General features: G+C 40.0%; 1 protein-coding gene across 19 annotated transcripts in view; it reads right to left on the reverse strand.

The window, feature by feature from the left end:
* LOC119790237 (MAP/microtubule affinity-regulating kinase 3-like) overlaps nt 1–24,926 on the reverse strand; it is a 68,514-nt gene that overhangs the window by 4,469 nt on the left and 39,119 nt on the right. For 3 of the 19 annotated variants that reach the window (XM_038295698.1, XM_038295694.1, XM_038295695.1), the window contains exons 8-16: nt 23,408–23,644; nt 22,436–22,576; nt 20,216–20,315; nt 17,116–17,228; nt 16,872–17,019; nt 13,670–13,887; nt 12,219–12,322; nt 9,607–9,876; nt 6,740–6,766 (exon numbers count right to left, since the gene is read on the reverse strand). In XM_038295698.1, the coding sequence (XP_038151626.1) occupies nt 6,740–6,766; nt 9,607–9,876; nt 12,219–12,322; nt 13,670–13,887; nt 16,872–17,019; nt 17,116–17,228; nt 20,216–20,315; nt 22,436–22,576; nt 23,408–23,644 (1,358 nt within the window). Of the gene's footprint in view, nt 1–2,272; nt 2,349–2,489; nt 2,570–6,739; nt 6,767–9,452; nt 9,475–9,606; nt 9,877–11,821; nt 12,018–12,218; nt 12,323–13,669; nt 13,888–16,871; nt 17,020–17,115; nt 17,229–20,215; nt 20,316–22,435; nt 22,577–23,407; nt 23,645–24,926 lie in introns of those variants that run through there. The other 16 variants (XM_038295700.1, XM_038295696.1, XM_038295702.1 and 13 more) reach the window with 13 other exon arrangements.

The following is a 24,926-nucleotide window of genomic DNA, read 5'->3' on the forward strand; positions in this document are numbered from 1 at the left end:
TCGGGCCCCCGCCCCTTCTTATGACGTCAACATATGGCAACCCAATTTGGACAAACTGCGTTGCACCCGTTTCTTAAAGATCAAATCTCTTTTTGATTCCCAACATATTACCTGCATTTGCTTTTATTTTACATTTAATTGGCCGTCTAAAGTAGCCGAAAGTAGAATTAAAGCACTGTCTTCTAAGACTGAGCTCTGCCATTTACCCAGAGATGGGAAGTAACGAAGTACAAATACTTTGTCACTGTACTCAAGTAGATTTTTCTGATATTTTTACTTTACTACTTATTTTTATGGCGACTTTTTACTTCTACTCCTTACATTTTTACAAAAATATCTGTAGTTTCTACTCCTTACATTTTAAAAATTGGCTCGTTACTTTAGTTTTGAATCATTTCAATGGAGTTACCGTTATTATTTTTCACGTCGTCAATACCAAATTCAATCTAATTGGATGGGAATCCACGTTGCATTTGACGCACCACTACAAGATGAATCGACAGATTCGGCGGTATTCATTCACGGCAAATCATTGCAGCTTGGTGGCGGTGGCGTTAGCATAGTAGCATGGACGACGAGATGATTGAAAATGAACACAACGGAGATCTAGTCCTATTGGCAGACATCCATTTAAAATGTAGGCAACGGCATGAAAAAAGTGGTTTCTACTTTTACTTTTATACTTTAAGTAAATTTACAAGCCTGTACTTTGTTACTTTTACTTGAGTAAAGAAGTTTAATCAGTACTTCCACTTTTACCAGAGTATTTTTTAACACAAGTATCTGTACTTTTACTCAAGTACGGAAAGTGAGTACTTTTGCCATCTCTGCATTTACCAAAGTGATAAAAAAAAGTTTCAGCTTATTTTAATTATTTTTATTAAGATCTGAGGGCAGAGGACAAATGGGACATCTTAAAAATGATTTACGTAGAGATTTTAGACGAATAAAACAGTTATTCTACTTATAGGAAATGAGCGGTTGTTGACACAAATGTAAAAGTAGTGTTGCTTAATGTGGCTAACTAATCGAGCTAAAAGAGGCTAACCTGTTAGCTACTGAGCACAGCGCTAACCAGCTCTCCCCCTTTATATCATGCTCTAACAGTTGCTTTGTTCACCATAAACAGATTCTTTTTCAGTTTTGTTATCGATCAGGTAAAACTTCTTCGGTCATTAGACACGCTAACGCTACAGATGCTCCCGACTCTGCACAGTGAGGCTGCTTGATGTTAGCGTTTTCTAGGAAACCACAATGTTAGACATCATGTAGCATCACTGGCATAAGCAGGACCCGAGCAGATCTGGCAGCTACACCGGCGTTAGCTGCTTTACCTTTCATAGCTCAGCAGTTTGGTTTGTTTCGGCCAGTAGACGTTACTTTGCGCCCCACCATAGGGATAACATGTTAGTACGGTGGAATAGATAACGAGAAGGCTACAGGTGTTGAGCTTAGTTCATGTGTCCATCTTGTTAGCGGACCAGTGTCGCGCAAACTAAAATACAAAAATACATTTGATTAAAGTTTTTTTTTTTTTTTGATAAAACTTTTTACATAAGGAGGAGGCGGTTTTATGGAATGGAAATTTCAATAAATTTAAAATAAAGCGGAAGGCAGTAGGAAGACGATGGTGTAGTGTCTTCATTTATGGAGTGATTTCCATCAAAACACCCGGTAAAATTAGGTGTTTTTTGGTCTCAGCCTGATGTCCAGTGTTTAGCTAAATTTCTATTACAAACATGCCTCAATATAACGTTGCCTCAGAAAGGTTTAAGATTAAGAAAAAAAAAAAAGAAAAAAAACATGGATCTGAAATGGGCCATAAATCACACATTAGTGAATCTGTAATATTTATTTTTAGACTTTTGGTTATAGTCTTTAATTTCTTTTCTACTCTTTGTACACTTTTTCTCACAAAACCTTTACATCAAAAACGGATTAAAAAGCAGTTTTCTTGTGGTCTTACTTCAACGTCTCAATGTTTGAATAATGTAAACAAAAAAAAGCCTCCACTGAGCTTCCTGCTCCTCTGACAGCACCGGCTCCCTTCATGCACTTACAGCGTAGAGGAAACAAGACGTGTAAAGGACTCAGAGACTCGGAACCATTAACATTTAAAGAGGACAAGTGAACAGACGGGACGGACAGCAGGTCCCCAGGCAGTCAGAAAGGCGCAGAGAAAAACACTACATGAGGAGCAACGTCTGAAAACCAGACTTTTTTTTTTTGCCATTTCCTGAGGGACAAATTGAGAGATTGAAACAGCCCTTACTCTAGATCTCCATCCTCCTACAACTCTCTATCTTCTGCTCGAGAATCTGAAAGAAAGAAATCCGAATCTGAGGAAACTGAAACACGACAAAAAAGAAGGAAAGAATATTAAAATGGATGGCAGGAGAACAGGCCAAAAAAGAATAACAAAGCATGAGAGGGCGATGAGAAAAGGAAAAAAAGAAAGAATCAGAGAAACTGAAGGGCAGAAGACTTACTAAGGGTCTTTCCTCCCCGGGTAGAAGGGTTGGCAGGCCCTGTTTTGGCTATCTGCCGTTTGGCCGGGTCAATACTGACCCTGAGCAGAGAGGAAGAGCAGCAAGAGGTCAAAGTTAAGGACACAAGAAGGTAAGAAAGACAAAAACACAGAAGCTGTGAGGAGAGGAGTGAAGGTGGGAGCAGGAGGTGATTCAACCTAAAACGTCCTGAGGAGGAAAAAAAAGGATGAGAACTCACTGATTAAGGCCCAAGATGTGAAGAGTGGGACGGAGACTCAGAGCTGACGAAATTTAGTAAAAGGTTATCAGACAAGTCGAACTGTGGAAGGGGTGAAACAGTGACGCGTCCACGCAGGACAGACTTTCAGACCTTTTACTACATTTTTTCATCTTGGAGGCTCCAGAGAAATGAGAACATAAAAAGTGAGAAGTGAAATGAAAAGAGGACAGACAAACAAAAATCCCTGGATGATGATGAAGTTAGCAGATTGATATGAAATCAGCCACCAGGGGGTGCAATAAACCCCAGGACAGCCCCTGGTTTGATCCGGAGCTCAACAGTAGCTGAACTGGTGCAGATAATGGGACTAAATACTGTATGCCAAACATGACAATAGAACCGGTGTCCTGTCAGATGAGCATACCCCGTCAGACCAGCATACCCATGGTCAATATCTGTTTATCCCTTTAGTTCTGTATGGAAAATGGACTTAAAGCTACCTCAAGGGGCATATATCCCTTTATTCATGTACAAAAAAATGATTTAATTACTTACTTTTTGGTGTTTTTTGAAGCGTATGCCGTTCTCACCTTCCATTGTTTTGTTTTTTTGTACATGACTAAAGGGATACACGCCCATTGAGGTAGTTTAAAGTCTTTTTTTCACACAAAACTAAAGGGATAAACGCAAAGCTGACGTCTTGCGCATGCGTATTGACTACGGGTATGCTGGTCTGATGGGGTATGCTCATCTGACAGAACACCGGTTACAGAACTGAAAAGTTCCTGATCAGACCTACGATCCAAACTGTGAAACACGGACCCTGACCCACAAAGGCTCGTCTTCCTTCTCACCTGCAATCACCTTGTGGTCAAATGTTGGATGGTGGAACTGGTACACTAGTGCCTACATGACTTTACAGCAGAACGTAGGACAGACGGGATAAGAATAGGGGCCAATGTGGAACAGTTTGATCAGAACTGGATTATCCTCAAGCTGAGGGTTCTGCAGCAATTAGAATGTTGTGCATGCAAAAATCGTCCCATGAAGCCTCAGCTAAACCCCTCACTAGTGCTGTCCAACAGAACTAAACCAACAAAATCCTGTTTAATTTGGGAGAAGTTATATTCCTCAAAAACAGCCAATTCTAAAGTAATTCTGACAGCAGATATTTTATAGATTATACTCGTTAGATGTAATATTTCTAAAACTGGGCTCGGAGCAAAACTGTGTCCAAAGATCCGAACATCCCGTCTGTATTTGTACCCCTTGACCTCTTTTTTTGTCCCATTTTATTTGATAGACAAACAAAAGAAATGGTACATTTTTAAGAGGAACCAAGAATAAAATGGTTTCCATGATTCTGGCATGGATTTTCTTAGGCCCCCAAAGGCCCCCGATTCTGTCACATTAGGTCCCACCACGCATTCACAGGATGATCAGTCCCAGAAATTCCCCAGCACTGGAAATACGATCTAGAAATACGTAAAAATTTCTTAAATTTAGTGTATTTACCCTTAATCTGAGTAGGTAAATTAGACTATTTTCCAATGGGATGAGTATTTTTACTCTTAAAATAAAATACTTAGATAAAATGCACTTGAAATAAGACAATGCAATTGCGTTTTCTTATTTTATATGTAAATTGTCTTGTTCCATTGAATAAATGTCCCTTTTACATTCTCAATCCAAGAACAAATGCACTTATTTTAAGAAAAAATGACTTATCTAGATTTAGATTTTTTCCAGCGTGAACGTTAATCTGCGTTCGCTGCTATGAAGCTGTTTACCTATAAGTGTTCTGTACTGCTGAGCTCCTGCCACGGGGAAAGTGCAGTGTTTATTGAAAGTGTGTCTGAGTCCTCTTCGCATGCTGGACCAACTTAAATGGGGACCAACCGGGCTGGTTTAACTTTGTATGGTTTTCCTCACAACCGCGTCCCTCTTCCTTTCTAACTCATGACCCCACCATCCAATTGCTGTCTAGGTCCGTCCAAACGGTCTTGGTCTGCCTCAGTCTGAGCTAGTTGCAAAGTTGCAGAATCGAGCGCTTTGACCAGCTCCATGCAGCCATCAGGCGCCAAATCATGTCTGGTGTGATCTGGCCTTTATTCTTTTTAAGTTCTCTGCTTTAAACCATCAGCTTTGCGCCCCTAATAAAGTCTTCCATGGAAAAGGTCTAGACAGAGGTCTGGGTTTTGACTAGGCCATTCCAGCACACATTCCAGCCGAGTCATTGTTCTGCAAACCTCCATACTAGTGCTCAAGTCTCTGTTTTCTTTCAGGACTGCTCTAATCATCTGCCCACAGCATGACGCTGCCACTAACGGGTATCACCATGAGGGATGTTTGTTCAGGGAGATAAGCCATGTCAATTCTCAATTTTTAATGCCGTTTAATTTCACTGCAAAATGTTCCCTCCAGCTTCGATATTGTATGGAGAATAAATCACAACCATGGATTCCAGGTGACCAATGAAAACAACTGGTTCAATTCGATTTTTTTAAAGGGGCATCAAAGTAGAGGGGTCTCAACAGAAATGCATCCCATGGTGGACAATATTTTTATTTGTAAAGCATTTTGATTAATGTGCATCATCATTCTCATTGGAAATACAAACAATTTGGCACAAGGTTATCACATAAAACTAAAAGAGTTTAAGAAGAGTGAATGATTAAACATAAAATACTCTGATATTTAACCTGATCAAAACAACTGACTGACAGGAAAAATCTATAAAAATGAGGAAGACTTCAATCCCGGTGTAAAAACGATGATTATTGCAGCATTTCAGCCTCAGACCAGCTGTTTCCGCAAACGCAGGACTTTGAAAGAGCAGTTATTGATTGGAGAGTTGAGTACACATGGGATCCTTTTAGTCACAACCTAATATTTACTTTATTAGTGCTGGATAGATTTCCTAAGTCGATTCAACTCAATTCATCTGATTGCTTTTGATTTCAGCAGAACTAATGCTGCCAATAATCCACAAATGACTAACTTGGAGCACTAGTTAAATATAAATATTTACATTCAACATTGAATGCTGTGCAGCAACATTAATCATACAGCTTTATTTAACATGACCTGACCAAAACAAAAATGGCGCCTATGTGACAACAAACACACTAAATTAAAGACATTCACACTGGTTCCTTCAAGTGTCAGACAAAGTTTTGTTCAAATGAAAAAAAGGGGATATGAGAGCCTAATGAAACGATATTCGGTCATTTAAAGGAGTTTAATGATTGATTTGATTTGTTGAAATCCAGCCATAAAGCTGCTAATGGTACCATAGTACATCCAAGAAGAGCAGCTCTGCCTGCAGATGTAAACTACATGTTCCGTTTTACAGGGAGGGGCCTTTATGAAGAGAAGGGAAACATTAAGAAACGACAAGGATTTGATGTTGGTGGATTCGAATATAGAGAAAAACCAACAAACCTTTACAGAAAAGAAATAATCCTTATCAGAAAGGTTAAGAAAAAAGATGTTGCTGATGTTTCGTTTTTCTATTAAATCTATCCGAGTATAGGATTGTTTCTGTATACAGCAAATAGTGCAGCAGAAAACTGTTTAAAGCACTCGTCTGTTAGGGACCCCATGCATGCTGACGAGCGATTAGTGACAAGCTGCTTTGTTGTTGCTGTTGGTTCATCAGCTGATTGGTTGGCTCTTCCAATCAGCCTTCAGCCACTCAGACTAACGGCAGCCACACAGAGCATTTACACACATGGCTTCCCTCTGATTAACGCCAAACTGAGGACAAACAGGTTTTTATTTAGAGGATTCCCAGGAACATTTTTTTGCTGTCTTTCTGCAGAACAGTCCGTTCTCTCAAGAACCAAAATGGAAAACGGCCTAAATCTGTTTGAAAGCCATGTGTGTAGATGCGCCCAAAAAAAAAAAAGAATAGTGTTAGTTTGGTGCCAGCAGCCCCACTTAAAAAACAGAAGAAGAATCACAGCTTCTCAGTGAGACTGATCTGGTTATTGTTGGTGCAGAACGGAGTACAGTGCAGGAGTCCTACCTTTTGGCAAACCTGAATGACATGTTTCTACAACAAAGTCAGACAAAGAAACAGTGAAAATGGTGAAAGAGAAAAAGGGGGGGGCATGAAGAGGCTGAGTGAATGAACAAAAAATGTGGTGATTGGAATCAGTGGTTGGATCAGTGAGGAATCATTTCCTCCTGCTCCGTCTAATGATTTCACTTCCTGGTGGGAGTGACGTCGCTGACCTGGCTGCTGCTTCCACTGCTTCTTCACTCAGAAGCAGCAGTTAGTTTTTATAAAAACAAACGTGGTTACGCCTTTCTCACTCTTTAAAACAGGCACAATGTCTGGATGCAGTTCTTTAACATTATTAAGGGCTCGGCACACAGGAGGCGAAGTCCTTTCATAGCTTATGGAAGCAACAACCGTGATCCTCCGCCGTCCTCCGGCCAGGTCGGCCTGGATGCGTACATGTGGGCTCGCTACACACAAGTTCAAAACGTTCCTGCTTTATTGCCAGCACAAAGCACTACAATCAATCAGCAAGCTGCAGTCTGCGGGACATTTAAGCCTCGTGAATCTTCCCTGTTCCAATATGTCCTCATCCTTGTTGCCTCGGCTGTCAGAATCCGTCTAACTTGTTAACCAATCAAATCTCTGGGAGACGAGTGACTGAAAAGCGTGATTCCAAACATTGCTGCCATTACAGCGCCCTGTGTGTCGGGTCTCACAAGGTGCAGATGACTCCCATCTATTGCTGCTGTTTGTCTCTGAGTGTCGAGCTCATTTGTAATTTGGACAGAAACCTCAAAGCAAAGATCTTCTCAGTGATCTTCAGCCCCGTTTCCAGCCAATAAGGAGGGTTTATATTCAGCTGATGAATTGAACGAGGAATTGAACAAGGAATTTCCTAACTGCCAGGACGCCAAATAAAGGAAACCCGTTGGTGAGTGTACAATGTAGAGCCTTGCCAAAAATACTAACACCCTTTTAGGTTTGTCACATATTCTTACAGCAGTTCATTGTAGCGTTTGCTAAGAACAACTACATCTTATAAAACTAAAAAAATCTAAAAACTGTTGTCCATCCCATTTACTTTGACACCCTGAATAATCTACAGAGCTTAGTGTTAGTCAACAGTCCACCTGTATGTGGTTTCATCTCAGTTGTTTTGTAAAAGCTTAATGCTACGTTCAGGCCGCACGTGCTAGAGGCAGCAGAAGAAGCCAGTTTACATGCAAAGAAAATGGTTGACGTGCATCAAGGCGCAGCAAAAGGTCCTGCAGAGGGCCATGATCTTCTGAGGATCTGACGTGTGCAACACGGCTGCTGGAGTTGAACTCCAGCAGTTAAAAAATTGAACGTTTGCTGCTCGACGTGCCACATCAACCAATCAGAGAAGCTGATCTGGGAGCTGGCAGGGAGACAGACAAAGCACTGCTGATGCAGAGCGCTATGATCACTCCGCTAAAACAGTTTATTAATGTCTAAATTAACTTTAAATGTCGAAACCTGCCAGCAAAATATGTTTGATATAATTATTCTGGTGCCTGCAGTTTGGATTACGTATGTGAAAAATGCCTTCCAGCCGCCGTGAACAGTAGCGGAAAACCACAAAGAGGCGAGCGGGTCACAGGCTGCTGTTAAATGGGATTCCCGGTGAAAGCGCACCGCCGGTATGTGGGGGTCTGAGCGGCTCTGTCAGCGGAACAATATTTGAAGGCAGGATGGTAAACTGGATGAACTGACAGCACAGATGAAGTTTTCAGGTGGACTTTCTCAATTAAAAACATATTAAAAAGACTTTTTACCCACTGATCACAGAAAATATAGCTGCCATTGTTCCAGGCAAAGAAAGGATATGGTAGCTCCGCCCAACGCGCAACAGACCCACAGCAAAGATGCTTCAGCCGTGCGTCAGAACTAAACTTGTACAAGCATCAAAATGAAGCAGCACGTGCGTTTTGCTGCTTCTGCTGCGTGCGGTCTGAATGTAGCATTAAAAGGTTCGTTAGAGAAAAAAAATAAGCAAACAGCAACGCTAGGACTGAGGGACAAAGCAGTCAAGTCGCTGTAGGGGTTTAAAGTAGATTTAGCTTCTAAAACAATATCCTAATCTTTGAACATCTCTCAGTGCAGATGGGTCCATCTCTTCAACTGAAAACTATGAAACGAGTAAATGAATTAGAGAAGGAGCCGCAAGGCCTCTGGTGACTCTGGAAGAGTTGTAGAGTCTCAGCTCTTCTTGTCCTCCAGAAGTATGTCTTTTATGGTAGAGAGACAGTTCATCCATCTAATCTGATTTAATTTTCCTTATTTATAGAAAACAGATAAGTTTTTTTCTTCCTTCCACTTTATAAAGATGTCCTAGTTTGTTTTGTCGTGATATAAAATCCCACTAAAACTCACTGAAGGTCACAGCGAAAATGTATGAACAAGTGGAGGGGTGTGAATACTAATGCAAGGCACCATACATTTTATCATAAAACTATTTCCAGCGGACGCTCCGTTTCCATCTGCATCCAGGTTGATCTATTGAAACCTTTGATGGGTCGATATTGATGCTCTGATTCTCAGTCTTTGGTTTTTAATCATATAAACTGAAGCTCCTTCAGAAGTCAAGACTTGCAGCAGTCAACCAGGCAGCGACGCATATGATCAGATTTATTGTAAATATTTGAAAAGCAATCACAATAATAAGAACTGTTAAGGGTTCCCTCACCATTGATACTGGCAGGATAATATGCTCAAAAATCACATGCGGTTATTGTCTGCAAAAAGGGTTAGAAATAAATCCTCCATTTCTCCTAAACATTCAAGTTGCTAAGAAACACTTCAAAACATGTAGAAGCAGAAACGTGGATTAAAACCACCCGCTGGAAAATCTGAGTACGATCACCTACCTGCGGGTGAGTTTGGAGGTGAGCTTGGTGAACAGGTTGCTTGTTCCACGGCTGCGGGTTTGGGACAGAGGGGTGGCGTCGTGGGAAAGGGTGGGGGAGGCCGGCGGCCCGTTGTACGTGGCCGTGCGGCGGTCTCTCAGCTGGCCGCCGTGGAAGGTGCTGCGGCCAGATGTGCCCCGGGGGAAACGGAGGCGGTCGGGCGTGGTTGCATTGCTGATGCTGTGAGTTGACGCCACTGGGTTCTTCTGACCCCCTGGGGAAACTGCAACACTGTGGAAGGAGGGAGAGAAATCAGTCTGAGGAGGTTACAGATTAGGCCGTGTTCATGTTTTACCAGAGGATAGCAGACGATGTGGGTCATGTCCAAAATAAACACTCCATCCATTTAGTGGAGGCCTGGTACCAACATCTAAAAACCAACCTACCTGCATCAACCTTCTCATTTTAGGTAAGACTGCAGCTTATTTCTACTACATGGATTTTCAATTTGGTTTTGTGAAAATGGTGACTGTTATTCTAACTGCATTACACCTCAATTTTTGGCCTTTCTCAGTTTATAAAAAACATTAACATTAAATCCCTGAACCTGTGATGTTGGGTCACAAAACGAAAATCTTCAGAGCTTCCCGCCATAAACATAAATCCATAAATGAGCAACAATGAAGGGGAGACTTGCTGCGGCTCGGACTGAAGGTTGGGGAAGGCAGGAGAGATGAGAGTCGGCCACCCGGTAGGAGGCGAACAGAAAGGGGGGAGTCCAGGCAGAGAGGAGGAGGGCTGAGAGCTCAGAGCTGAAAACTGAGGTGAGGAGCAGAGGTGGTTAATGTTTACTGCAGAAGCAGGGGATCGTCTGAGGAACGGTGGGATCATGGAACATTAGCCCAGGGGTGTAAGCTTTGATCAGCTGGTTCCACAGTCTGGGTTGATATTTTCTCTACTTAATCACAGAGATTAAGCCAAATTTAGAAAAATCTGAATTCTCCGTTGGATCAACATTAGAATCCATGTTTTTCTCTCCTCCTACCGTGAGCAGCTGCTTTCTTGTTTCAAAGCAGGTGTGAAATAACAGCCCATGTTAAACAGGAGTCTACAATCATTAAAGAAGGAAAAGTGATTTTAAACTGCAAACATTTATAAATTATTCCATAGAAAGAATCTGACTTTATATTTATATTAAAGCTGCTCACCATACGCTCAGTACTATAGCACCTTTACTGGTCTGACAAAAAGAAAATATACATTTATTTCCTACTAACCAAAGAAATTATCTGAAAACTGTGCAAATTTCAATCAGAAGAATTTTTACCTTTATTTTATGAACATATAGGATTAAAGGTATCCTGGCCTAAACAAGAAATACTTCTGCTACAAAAACATATTTTTCATATTTAACTAAGGAATAATCAAAAAAGGAATCCAATTTAAAGAAGCTGAGGTTTTGAACTTAAACAGTCTTATTTGTGAGATCTTAAAGTTCTCCAGTTTTAGGAAAAGCAATAAATGCTAGACAGTTTCTTTAGGTTGTTTAGATCATAAAGCCAGCTCCTTCAGACTCCAGGCTGAACAGTCTACTGGCCTGCAGAAACCTGCATGGCCTGGGAAAAGAAAGTCCTACAGAAACCAAAGCTGATGCTGCACGGTGTCATGCGTAAGGGGAGTCGCATACGCTGGAAGAAATGCGTTAAAGTGACCTTCTGATACCTGCTGCTCTGATCAATGCTGTGAGCAGCGATTGGATCGTTACCTCACAGGATATTAAAGGCTGTCATTCTGGAAATGGGGGGTATCAGCACACTGGACTAGATGTCAAAGTTTAGGTGCATGTAGAAATAGACACTTTCAGCAATATAATGCAAAAATGAGTCACATGAGTGAAAGCTGATTACAGTCAGCAGGTTGGATTTGCTGACGTTCCAGTTGTCTGGGACAACTGGGCAGCAGTGGAAGATCTTTACGTGTTTGGAGCAGAGAACAAATAGTCTGAGCTACGTCTCTGCCAAGCATAAAAAGGCACAGATCTTTTTAGTGATGTTTCAAATGATGCCATGAGGCAAACATTTTAGAGCCGCATGAACAATGTTCTGGTTTACTCAGTTTTCTTTAGAAATGAAGTATTGCATTAGTTGCAGGGTCACCGTGTTAAGCTGGCTGCATGTGAGGGTTAGCGAGGGCAGAACGGGGTCTGATGCATGAAGGAGACAGACAGGGGGGGACTGGAGGCCCTGCTGTCTTACTTGGCCGGGCAGTGGTCCAGAGCGTAGTAGGAGTGGGGCAGGGTGGCCCAATCTGCCTGAGAAGCGTACAAAGGGTTGAAGGTTTGATACCTCTGCTGTACCGAACTGGACGAGGCACCGAACACGACGGCCGCAAAGGCAGAAGAGGGGCTAGTGGCGCAAGCCATCTCAGTCATGCTGGGCATGCCCAAACCAGGAAGGAGGGGGGAAGAAAAAGGCCCAATCACAAACAGGCAGAAAAAAAACAAACATGAGAAATGGTGAAAATAAAAACAAGAAAAGGAGGAACGGAAGAAGAAAAAATTCAAGCAAAAGATCTGACATTTGTGATGGGAGGTTTGACCAAATCTGTTGTTTCTTCCAAGATGAAGCTCTCACCTGTTCTCCTTCCCGTTAGGGATGACAGAGAGGCGGTCTGCGTTATTTCTGTCGCTGCAGACGTACGTGTTCCTCCTGGTCATGCCTGCTGAAGCAGAGTTATTCTGCAAAGGAAAAAACAAAACAAACAAAGACGTTTGAAATTTCACCAGCAAAGGTCTCCATTGTGAAGTGGTTTAAGCCTTAGGCTATGGTGCTGGTTTGAATCCCAGGAAGGGCATCCAGCATAAAAACCTAGTCTGTAAGCAAAGTTTTATTAACTTTATGAGGCGACTCCTGAATACTGGAGCAGCTAAACGAAACAAACCAATTTAAGCAGAAAATTTTTTTAAAAATAAATCCCTGCCATCAGGATCCACCTCAGTTGTAACTGAAACATTTAGCAAAACTTCAAAAAATAATAATTAAAAAAGTATTTTTGATGATTTTTAACAGTATTTTTTTTTTTACTTTATTTTTTATTAAAAAGAATATAAACATTCCTTGACAACATCACGATGATCCTGCACAAGGCAGGAAAAAATCCCCAAAAAGAAAAACCCTTTGGGCCCACAAAGCTTACATGACTGAAAATAAATAGTAAATAAATAAGTGGGCATTTAAGACATTACAGCATACTGTCGGAATCACCTCAGTTGGAGAGGTATCTTGTTTTGGGCAGCCACCTCTTTACAAAAACATCAGATCTTAGTTGTAGTTGAGCAGTTAAAGCCTCCATTCCATACACCTCCCCCAGCTTCCATTTCCTGATGTTTGTTTTCGAGGGAGGGAAATTTGGATTTCCAGGAATCTTCATAGCCCTTGAGAGAGCCACTGTTGCTCTTATTCCCTTTTGGACTGTAGACCATACTTTTAAGGTGTGTTTCAACCATAATTTTTTAATTTAAATCCCTTTTGGGACTGCTTATTTAGAAACACAAGAGTGGATAAAGGTATTGCTGATAACAAATTCTGCTCTGTGTTTACCCATCCTGAATCTATCATCTTTGTATGCTTGCCCAGCATATTAAAGGCTGATGTCAGAATCCCAGCTTAAACAGGAACAGAATTCTAAGAAACCATTTTCTTCTCACTCAGGCAGCCGTCTTTGCTTAAAGTACAAATAAAACTAATGGACTGGGTTAAAACGGCTTCCTTTCAGAATCAGAATTACTTTATTAATCCCCAGCAGGAAATCCTTTTCTTGCAGTGCAACCATACAGAATAGAGAAAAATAAGATTGTAATTACAATCCAATGACATGAGCTCTCTGAGGAGGATATAAAGTGGCTCTTTTAAAAAAAAGAAATGTATTCCGACTGCTGGATATAAAAGAGGAGAGAAATTAGTGCAGTTTCTCTTCAAACAGCCATGAAATTGATAGTATTTTTTGGCAGACATTTTCAAACCATCTTGTAGTTACAGAGGAGGTACATAGTCGGCCCTTTCTGAAAAGACTGTGGGTTACTTACGCTCGGACCGGTGGTGGCCCCTTTCTTTCGGTCAGGGATGTCGGCCTTGTTGGGGTTGTTGGCGCTGCCCAGCAGAGGGCTGGAAGGCTGACCGCCTCGGCTGCCGGCGCTGCTTGGCTTCCGAATCGGAGCCCCGCCCTCCTCCTTCACACTGTTGTCCCCTGTGGTGGTCTGGCTTCTCTTTGGATGCGCCATCCCTGATGGTACGTTCTGACCAACTAATGAGGGAAACAGAAGACAAAATGGGTTTCTTTGAGAATTCTGACAATATTTTGCAAAAGTTTTCAGTGAAATGTTCAGGCTAGAAACACAAACTGGCACTAACAATTTCTTGAGGCATTTTTCAAAAATGATTATATTATATAATTATTATAATTCAAATATCTTAATCTAAACTTTTCCACTCCAGCTCTGGCTGCGTTCAGAGTCTCTGTCCTGATGGAAGAAGAACCTCCATGTAATTTACTTTGCATTTAACTCGATCCTTCTTCCTATTGACCAGATTCTTTCTACTTCTGATACAAACAGCCTCTGCTCCCCATTATACTTAAAACGTGTGGGAAATAAAATATATTACTTTAAAGCAACATGTTAAACATTACACACTTTTTAGACAGATTATACCATGCTGTCGAGTAAACCTTTAATTAACCAAATATAAACTTGTCTGCCAGTTTTAAAGTGATTCTAAAAAGAAAAAAAGAACTGATTGACAATGAATAAAAACCTCTAGAAAGTAAAATGTTTATTTATTTCATAAACCAGCAGCATTTTTTTATTTCTTCCTTTATAGGTTAGAAAACAATCAAAGCTGAAATCAAAGTTAACAGCTGTGACACCAAGGCAGCTCAGTTGTGCCAACACTGCAGAAAGTGAACTCAAATAACATTTTATTTGAGTAGAAAATTATCTGCAAATGGAAAATGATTTTTGCACTTTATCCTAAGAGCAGTATATCTACTTATCTAATGCTAGGGACCAGGACCTGCTCAAACAAAGGCAGAGAAGAACAATTTCTTTAAGAAGTTTTTTACTTCTATTTAGACCAATTTGTGTTTTGCAGAACTTTGGTCTTAGGTTAAGACAAATGGAAGAAACTAAAAGGAAAATCATGGAAGATGTATTGAAAGCCTTGTTCTCATTAAAGCTGTTGGTTGGATATATCTAAAGAAGGAGAAGGGTGTAATAACCCTTTAATAATCAGAACAGCCGTTAACCCACACAGCCCAGGACAAGTCCACATCTCAGACGGGTAAAGCTGAGCTAAAAGCAGAGGATGAGGGACGCTTGGCTACCTTATGGTTAGCATGCTGATAGACTGACATTTATAACTGACATGTTCTGCTTCTTTAGGGAAACTAGTCATAGTCAGTTGTCCAAAAGAAGCAGCTCAGGATTTTGCTTTATAGACCAAATTTCCATTAAGTTCTCCTCCTGATCTTTCAAGACTTTCCCTTATCCTTCTGCTACTCCACTCTATTCTACATGGTTTGGTTCCTCTTCCTACTGATTCATTATTAGGAAGGGGCCAGTTAACACAACGGTGTTCAAACATAAAGGATGATTCCTTTAAACCCTTAGGTTATATCCAACAGCAGGAAGCTTTATTTTACCAAGTGGAATTGAGTGAAAAGTGGGCAAAACAAATGCCTAAAATGTGCAATTATAAGTAACCTTTTTCTAGAGCAAAACGAAATGTAATTATTAGCTAATTAAATAAATAAGAAAGTTAACTATTCAGGATACAAAAAAAATCGTTTCATTCATGCATTGCAAGTTTTCAATACTTTTTGTTTGTAAGCATGTTCAGATTATGCACAAAATGTTATGGTCAAAACCTGAAGCAGTTGGGGCTTTACAGCAGGATTGTATATGTATTGACCTGAGCTGCTGCAGCACCTGGCTGATGCAGCTGTGGACACGCCTGGTCATGCCAGTCAAATTCAAAGCATCAACCTCAACCCGTTGGTCCGGTCTTAATTATAACTTCATCTAGTAAAGACAGAACATCCTGACAAAATGCTGAGTTTCTTGCGCCATCAGAGAGCTTACAACCTGCACAGTTTTTCTGCAGGTGAGAACAAGCCCAAGTTAAACTGTTCCTGCAGCTTGAGGTGCTTTGCTCAGGTGAGAGCTCTATGGCTGCTGCACCGTCTCCATGTTTAAACTGTGGAGGAACCGCTGCCTGAACGAGGAGAAAATGGTGAAAGGGCGAAACAGTCGGTATAGCAGCTTTAAAGATGCTGTGTCAGCAGCATAAACACAAAAGCGTATGAACTTCCAAGGGAGGATTAGGAGAGCCCACCTGCCCCCACCCATCTTCACCACCTTCTACAAAAGCACCATAGAGAGCGTTCTGAGCAGCTGTCTCACTGTGTGGTGTGGAGGCTTCAGCGCCGCAGACTGGAAGAATGTAAGAAGAGTGGTGAGAACAGCAGAGAAGATCACCACGACTCTTCTTCCCTCCAATAAAGACATTTCATCCCAGCGCTGTGTGTCCAGAGCCCGTAACATTATAAATGACCAGTCACACCCCCAACATGGACCTTCTTCCCCACCGCCATCAGACAGCTGAATGTTGTAAAAACTAAATCATGTCACAGACTCTGCAATAAACTGACCATACCAATGTGTTTCTCCCACAATGTTTACATTTGATCACTGCTGCACTTTCAGAAAAGGGAAATGTCATGAGAGCTGTAAAATGTAATTCCGTTTTGTTTATCTGTGTATACAAAATGACAATAAATGTTGTCTAAGTAAAGGAATTGCAGGTGGGCTACTTCGCCAATACTGCAGTGGGTAATAGGAAGAAACTAACAATAGTAAAAGATTGTATGTAACTTAACAATAAAGCTGTATTTCTTTGTAAAGATTGTAAAAGGAAAATAAATTCTTGGCCATAGATGGAGGGGACTGGTTCAGGCCCCCCCTCTAATCTTGCCTGGCACCACTGACCCTGTTGTTCCTGGTGTATATCACATTTTTAAAGGCATGCATCATTTTTATCTTCATAACAAGGTTATTGATTTGTTAAACCTTTAAAGACAAAGATCCTAATCACAGGTGGGAGAGGGAAGTAGATCCACTAAGAGTATTGACACCCCCTGATTTACCAGTTCTCTGAGGCAGTGATATTTTCATTTACCTGATGCTCAACATTAGAGCCCAGAGTTGAGAAAATGAACTGTAGTCTGCTCACCTTGTTCACTGTACCGCCTTTGCTTGTGGTTGGAGGAGACGCTCCTCTGCACTTTGAGGTGGGACGGTGACTGTCCATTCAGCTCACTGCTAGGTCTTGGTTTGGCCAGAGACAGATTGCTGCTGGAGGCAGAGTCACTGGGCTCCAGCTAAGATTTAAAACATTTATCACAAGTAAAGACATGCAGAACAGATAATACTTATCAGTAAGGAGCCAAATGAGAAATAAAGCTGTGTGTTTGTACCTCAGAGGCTTTCCTGCCCAGCAACAAGTAAGTGGCTGTGACCTCATCATACTTCATCTTGGCCAGAGAATCCTGGATCTCATCCAGGTTATAGCCCATACCCACCATCACATCTGCATGAAAGAAAAACATCAAGGGATTCATTTACAAAAAAAATAAAAATAAAAAAATCTGCCGTTTAAAAGGTAAACTTTGGTTTTCCAATAAAAAAAATTCAAAAAGCAGAATTTTATACTTAAAGGGAAAATGTTAAAAATAAGAGCTGGGCTACAACTTGTTTTTAATCATCATTTTGACTCGGACCAACCATTACGCTGCAAAAATTCGGCCAATTTGTAAAAATGATGTTGGCCACTCATCATATCTACCTCATCATAGATCTGAAAATCCCCCACTGTCAATGCTGTGAATTTTATATCTGCAAGCAGGTATTTCTATGTTTCTCTTATATTTTCTTATATTTTATCGTTTCAGGCGGAATCATTACTTTTTCGCAAGATTTTAAATACGCTCCGCAAGACTTTAATACAAATGAACACTGCTCTAAATGAATGTATAAAATGAGAGAATACAGGACAAGTTTGACTTATTAAACATTCTGGTATGGGTGGCATTTTGAGGTACAATGTTTTTGTATTTGTTGGCTCTGTGCAGCTAGCTGTATTCTGTAAACCCTTTGTGGAAAACAGAAAAAACAAGACTCTAAAAATCACATTCAAGTTTGTTTTTTGTGACCAACTGTAGAAAACTTCATAGGGTATGAAGGACGGCACAGTAGCAAAGGTGTAAAATGCATCCTTCATGGATCGCCGATGTGTTCAGATGTCCTGCCAATGTACTCTATGTCCCATAGGCTGTTAGCATAAGCAGTGGTAAAGCAAAATACTCTTTATATTTATACTCTTTGGGGTAATACATGCTCAAACTGCAGGTTAACTACACCAGGAAACTATCAGTGGATTTGCTCTCAGTAAAATCAGCCTTCCTGTGTGTCCAGAAAGAAGAAAGGAGCGAGCTCTGCTTCTCTAACCAGGCAGATCTGGATCTGCCATCTTCCTTGGCTTGATCTCATTTTTCTCACTTTCATCCTCCAGCTCCTCTCACACATCAGATTCTTTCTCAGCTTCACAGTTCATCTCAGCTGTAAAGCTGCGAGTTGCTGACTTTGAAAAAAGGGGCTTGTGAAAACTATTCAACAAATTTGATATGATAAAAGAATAGATATTTTAACAAAATAAACCCAACAAAAAAAAGGTTCTTTTTTCATGTGTTTTACTAAAATCAGACACAAGGAGACATCTTGCCATATGCATTAAAGCTCCTCACCGTTAAAGGGGAATTTTAAAGTCCTCTATGCACTGACCTCATTTTTACCCAAACCTTCACGAATAAAAAGTCCTGGTCTGGGGGAAGGATAACCCTCAGATTGTTAAGAAGTTGAGTATTGAAACAGAAGCACAAAAATCAAAGGGAGAGGTGAAAACTGATGAAAACTTCATATATCACAATATCTGAGGAGCATTGCTGTACCTGGAGACAATGCCTGAATTCTGGACATCAAGTTAAACTCCTGCTGGCTTTTACCAAAAAGGTGGAAGTTAAACAGATACTATTCAGTTAGATGTTATGCAATAGTTCCTATTTGGTTCATCTAAGTATTCCATTTGTAACTGATGAAATCAATTTAGCTGAGATTACAATTTAGCTTAAAAAAAGAAAAACGTTATCAGTTTAACTTTTATGTCTCACATTAGGGCAGAAGAAAACATAATTTTTCAGTCTCTTCTCCGGTGGAAACAACTTCCCATCTTAATCCATGAGGCAGACAACCTGTCAACTTTCAAAACTTAAAACTTTCTTTTTTTGACAAAGCTGATAGAGTGGCTCAGGTTGTCCAAAGCCATTTCTACAGTTATACTGCTATAGGCTTAGACTGCTAGAAGACCACTTCCCTCCTCACTTTTCTACATTCCACTCCTATTCTCTAATTCTGCTTTTTTATTTAGATAAATCTCTAACTTTATTTATTTTTTATTTTTTTTTCCACATCATAACACCTTCATCTGGTCTGGAGCTGTTTAGCTCTGACATGACCCTGAAGGAGGCTTCAGCTGGGATGCTGCTGCCATCAACAACTATAATTTTAGATGATAGGACTAAACACTGAAAAACAAGGCCCACTTTGGTTCTCTTCTAGATATGGGCTCAGCTTGTACTTTGACCAACTATGAACCATCTTCTTTCCCTCTGACTCGAAAACTGGCTTCATCAGCTTAACCGTCTTTCCTGGACAAACAAACCTATGGAGCTAGTTTACCATTACCGTCTTTAACATAGAAAGCATATATGGATCAGTGCTTCAATGTTCCTTTGGTATGTCTGCTTCATTTAAAGGAATTTTTCATTTCCACTGTCACTGTGTGCATGCTCAGAGCAAGGGATTGCTGCAGAGTCAATGACATAATGCCAGCAAATGTCGACTGTCGCCATATGCTCATCCAGGAGGAGCGAATCCTGCAAAGTTAATGACTGGGTGCAATCAGCTGTGTTTCTTTAAATAGAAAAATGTAATCTGTCTGAATGATCTAATAGAATCAACTCCTTAATCTGAACTGAATTTAAATCAAATTGTGAATTATTCTAAATTTTGATTAGTGAGTAAAATATTTTCACCCCTACATATATAGACAATATCTCTAGCTGTAAAATTCGGAGTATGATCAGTATTCAGGAAGTGTAACCCTTAGCTTTCTTCCTCTTGGTGATGGCCAGTACACACTGACATGTTTATGTACAGCCAACCACAGCTGCTGTTATGTAAGAGCTTCCCCTTCTATTTCCAGCTTCTATGCAGGATGTAATGGGAAGGCTTCTGTCCTTCTCTGCATGCAGCAGCGCGGCTTGTGTTCATTTATTCATCATCATGTTTCATCTCTTCTTTTTCAGCCCTTTAGCAATGAAAAATGAACGCCCTCTCGATTTGAAGCGATAACTTTACACATTTAAACACGTTCAAGCTGGACAGTAACCAGAGCCAATACGAATTAAAGTCTCACTTTAAAACCCAGCAGAGCAGCATTTGTTTGTCAGCATGGCTTACCTATTCTCTTCTGATCCGTGATGTCAAGTTCTGGTTCAGTGTACGGCTTCAGCTCGTCCTCTTCAAATCCAGAATTGATCCATCGATCCTTCATGATTTGCTAAAAATCAAAGGGAGACAGCTGTAGTCTGATTCATTGCATATTCATAAAGATTACATATATTTTTTTACATGCAAATAGTAAAATATTGTGACTGTACCCATAAATACACATTTAATCTGTCTTTTTGATGCATTTGACATTTTACTAAAACCTTTGCAGAAACACAGATGTGGCATCAATCACATTCAGATGAGATAAGTAAAAATCTGCATCTATATTGAACTCAGATGGATCCCATTAGGAAGCAGCGTTAACTTTAATTCCAGGTAATCAATGGCTCTCTGGGGTTTTGATAAGGGAATATCCCAATCAACCCGTTCAGCTTCTGACGTAACTGTCCCAGTTAAGGTCAATGAAGCCACATCCAGAGGAGACAGACTGACATCCAACAATCACACCAGCTACAAATGCATTTGTTCTTTTACAACAAGCTCCACAAAATTCTTCAAGACTCCTTCACTGAAATATAAACAACGTCTTTATGAAACAAAGGAAATCTGCCCAGTATGTTTCTGCCTGGGTTGATGTGATAGTTACTCAAGATTTTGTTTTGTTTTTGTCCGTTTTTCATCAGATGATGCATATGTGCTTTACTTTGCATCTCTCAGATGATCCAGCAGAGAAGCTGAAAAATTTGCAGCAGGAAAAAACACTTTGAAACCTTCATAGTTATAAAAGTGAAGTTACACTTATTGGTATCACTAAAGTAAATCTTAGGGTCAAGAGAAGTTCATGATATTTGCTGTTAAAATTTAAACATATTTTACTTTCAGAGCTGTATTGTCTGACATTCATGATCAGTGCATTGGCTTACGAAAATTAAACCCTGCAAATATATTAAATATATGCTGGAAACACAAAATGCTGTTTTTCTGTTGTAATAATTTAAGCTTATTTCATCAAGCACTGAGGATTAACATGTGGTGGTCTGAAGTCATTTCTATTTTTTTTCTCAGATGATCAGATGTAAAAAATATGTAAAAATCTAAATCTTATTTCAACTTTACAAAATAAATGATCCAAATTTTTGAAATATTATACAAAATTTTATTCTATTTGGGGGAAAGGAAGTAAAACTTCATTTTTATAAACTTGATGACTGGGGCTTGGTTGGGAGATGAGTCATTTAAAGTTGTGGGTTCGATTCCAGCTTTTTCTAATCACATATTGAAGTGACTCCTGTGTTTGGGGGAATTCTAGAGAAGTCGCTGCTTCAACACATCTGATCCCAAAAGAGCTTATCAGCAGAGGAAGACTGAGTTTAAGTTCACCAACTTTTCAGACTCTGAAAATAATGGTGCCACAGACGGATGCCCTACAAATACACAATTTCGTTCATCATCATAGTTTGAGGGAATAGTTTTTTTTTTTTAAACAGATTTCTTTGTTACATTTAATCTTTTTAAATGCTTTTTAATTATCCAAGGGGAATTTAATTATTAAATTGTGTATTTTATAATTCACTTGTGTATTTACTGTAATATTGGATCAATTTAAATATAAAGTAGCATGTAAAATTTAAAATCTACCAATTCCATCGTACATTTATTTATTTTGCGATAAGTTTTTCTTTCTACATAACTTCACAATAAGCATGTTTTTTGTTGCTAACATTTGGTGTTGGAAGCTGAAGGATGATTTTTTTCACAGTGGTAACAGCGATGGGCTCAAAGGTTTAATCATGACATTTAAACTGAACATTTCTGTAGCAGAAAATTTCACCAAACTGCTGGATCCTCCAGTAACTGTTAACAGAACAAATTAAAGCCCAAACATTTTCCAGATTTAAAGCAACAGTAACACTGATGTATGGTGGCAACCCTTGGTCTGTGTTTGAGCTTGCAGCATAAAACTATTCTTCAAAAATCAGTCCGATATAAAGGAAGGAGCAGACTGCACAAACAAATTCAGGTTGGAAAGATAACAGAAGAACTGAGATGTATTATTCATATATACAACATCCAAAAGGAGGAGGAGTGTGGGCCAGAGAGACACAGAAAACAGGACACTGTGGGCGTTAGAGGAGATGATGCATGGGCAGAGAGGAGGAGGGGGGGTAAGATGGCATTCTGCAACGTGCTACAGGGAGAGGATTAAGAGCTAGGTAGGATATTTACATTTTCTGCGTCCACCCTCACCTCGAGAGTACCACGCTTAGCAGGGTTGAGGACCAGGAAGCGTTTAAGGAGGTTCTCACAGTCCGTGGACATGTAGAAAGGGATGCGATACTTTCCTCTGAGAACGCGTTCACGAAGCTCCTGCACAAAACAAATGGAGGCGGTTAAAAAAAATAAAAAATAAATGAAAATATTAAAATCCATCTGGCTTCAAATAAAAAAAATTAACTCCTCAAATAGATCATCTAGACCAGACTGAATTTATTATAAGATACTATAGCATGCTGTAAATAACAATGATCTATTAGACACTCCACACTCTGTTCACAGCATGAAACTCAATATAATTAAAAAATATGCAGTTTAAAAATGATTATAAAAGCCTGAAAGTCAAGGAGTTTTGAACCCAGCAGAAGGATTAAAATAGATTTGATGAATAATTGTCCATTAGACCGTCTATGGAGAGACATACCATGAGACACACACTATGTGAGGGGATCTCAGCTCAGGTATTCTATTTATAAACCCTTTCATCGAGCTTTAAAAGCATCAGGATAATTTCTGACAGCCTGCTGGGAAAACATCAGAACATCAATTCTACTGCATCAGGCACGAATCCTGTTTCTAAATCAGTGACAAGGTTTGTAGACTCTGTGTGCTGCGATGGTTCAGATACATTTCCAATACTAAGAGGTGAGGTCAGCAGCAGAGAAGCTCAAATCCAGCGTGGTTTATCAAGAAAATCTAAAAAAAAACAAAGTAAACTGATACCCAAGATGTGCTGTGCTTTAATAACAGAATGAAATCAGATAAACATTTTTAGCAGGCTGCCCTAAGAACAAAGGAAGCATTAGACACAATCTTAGATCTCCATTAGCTGAAGTGGTGCAAAAAAGAAAAACCCAACCTAGGCTATTTGACCATGAAGCCAGTAATGAAAGCTTGAGGTCAGTCGCAGCATGAAAATCCTACCTTGAGATTCTGTCCATCAAAGGGCAGGGAGCCGCTGACCAACGTGTACAGGATGACCCCCAGACTCCAGACATCCACCTCCGGCCCGTCGTACTTCTTTCCCTGGAACAGCTCCGGCGCTGCGTACGGCGGAGAGCCGCAGAAAGTATCCAGCTTGTTGCCCAAAGTAAACTCGTTGCTGAAGCCAAAATCGGCTATCTTTATGTTCATGTCTGCGTCTAGCAGCAAGTTCTCCGCCTTTAGATTAAATGAAAAGGAAAAACATTAAATGCTGCCCCTCTTTATAAAACACTATATTTCAGTTTTTTCTTAAACAAACACAAAAAAATTACCACAAATTAATCTAACTTTCAACTTCAAAATTTCTCAATTTTTCTACAACTCTGTAAACAGATCTAAATGAGCACTGATCATCCTGGCTGTACCATCAAGATCCCTGTGCAGAAATAGAATAATAAAAGCTATAAAAAACCAAAGTCAGGGGAAGTAGATGAAGGAAGACACTTTTTAAAAGGAAACCATTTTGATTGAAAGGTTTTCCAGCTGTTCCATCAAGCTGCTGGAAGAGTGAGAGAGAGCTGAAGGCTTTCCACTGAAATGCATAAAGAGAAGCTGCCATGTTTGATCCTTTTGAGCTTTAACCAGTCTTAACCAATGATGCACCATCTACAAAGACACAGCTGCTTACAATAAAGTGGCCTCGTTTTTTTGTTTAATTTTTAATGACATTATATAAAGAGCTGCATTTTTCAAGAAACTAGTTTGCCTTCAGCTTAATTTCTCCTTTGTCCATCTTTATAATACACACCCAGGGACGTATCCAATCAGTGACCATCTTAAGTGACTGAGATCTATTTGTGGCTTTAAGCTCTTTTTGTGCAATTCCAGACAAGGAATCAGGACAAATGTGGTTGAGGAATCTAAACCTGAAGCTACAACCGACGGTCCTGTTATAAATCAGCTAAAGGGTCAGGCCCTCAACTCAGGCTCTGGATGATCAGCTGACAAAAATCAGTCATGACTTAAGGTTCCACATGTAATAAATTACAATAAGTCAGTGAATGACATCCAACTGTAATATCAGACTGCAATCTAATCCTATAGCAGAAAATAGCCACTTATACTCAAAAACAATTATCTCACTCTCAGCAGATTCAGATCGACCAAGTTGTGTTTCTATCTTTCATCGGATTACAGTTGCATGAATCAAAGATTGCTCTGGTCCACAGTCAACAACACCCGCCGTTGCTAATTTATGCACCCCTGGCAGCAAATGCTTTTACAATACAAACAATTCAAGTTTAATCCAAGTTTTCAAAGAGAAATTATAATCCAGAAAAAGCTGTATCTGAAAATCAGAGCGAACTAGACATGAGTCACAAACATCTTAAAGCTGGACCTCTAAATAAAACTAGAGTTTTCAGGTTAACAATTCCCCTGAAATACTGTTTGTCATCCTTTATCTGCATTCCCATTTCTCTTTAAGACTATGACCATCAAATTACATGTTGGAGACAAA

The sequence above is a fragment of the Cyprinodon tularosa genome, unplaced genomic scaffold, assembly GCF_016077235.1.
Source record: "Cyprinodon tularosa strain WSP-4 unplaced genomic scaffold, ASM1607723v1 ctg359, whole genome shotgun sequence".
Classification (NCBI taxonomy): Eukaryota; Metazoa; Chordata; class Actinopteri; order Cyprinodontiformes; family Cyprinodontidae; genus Cyprinodon; species Cyprinodon tularosa.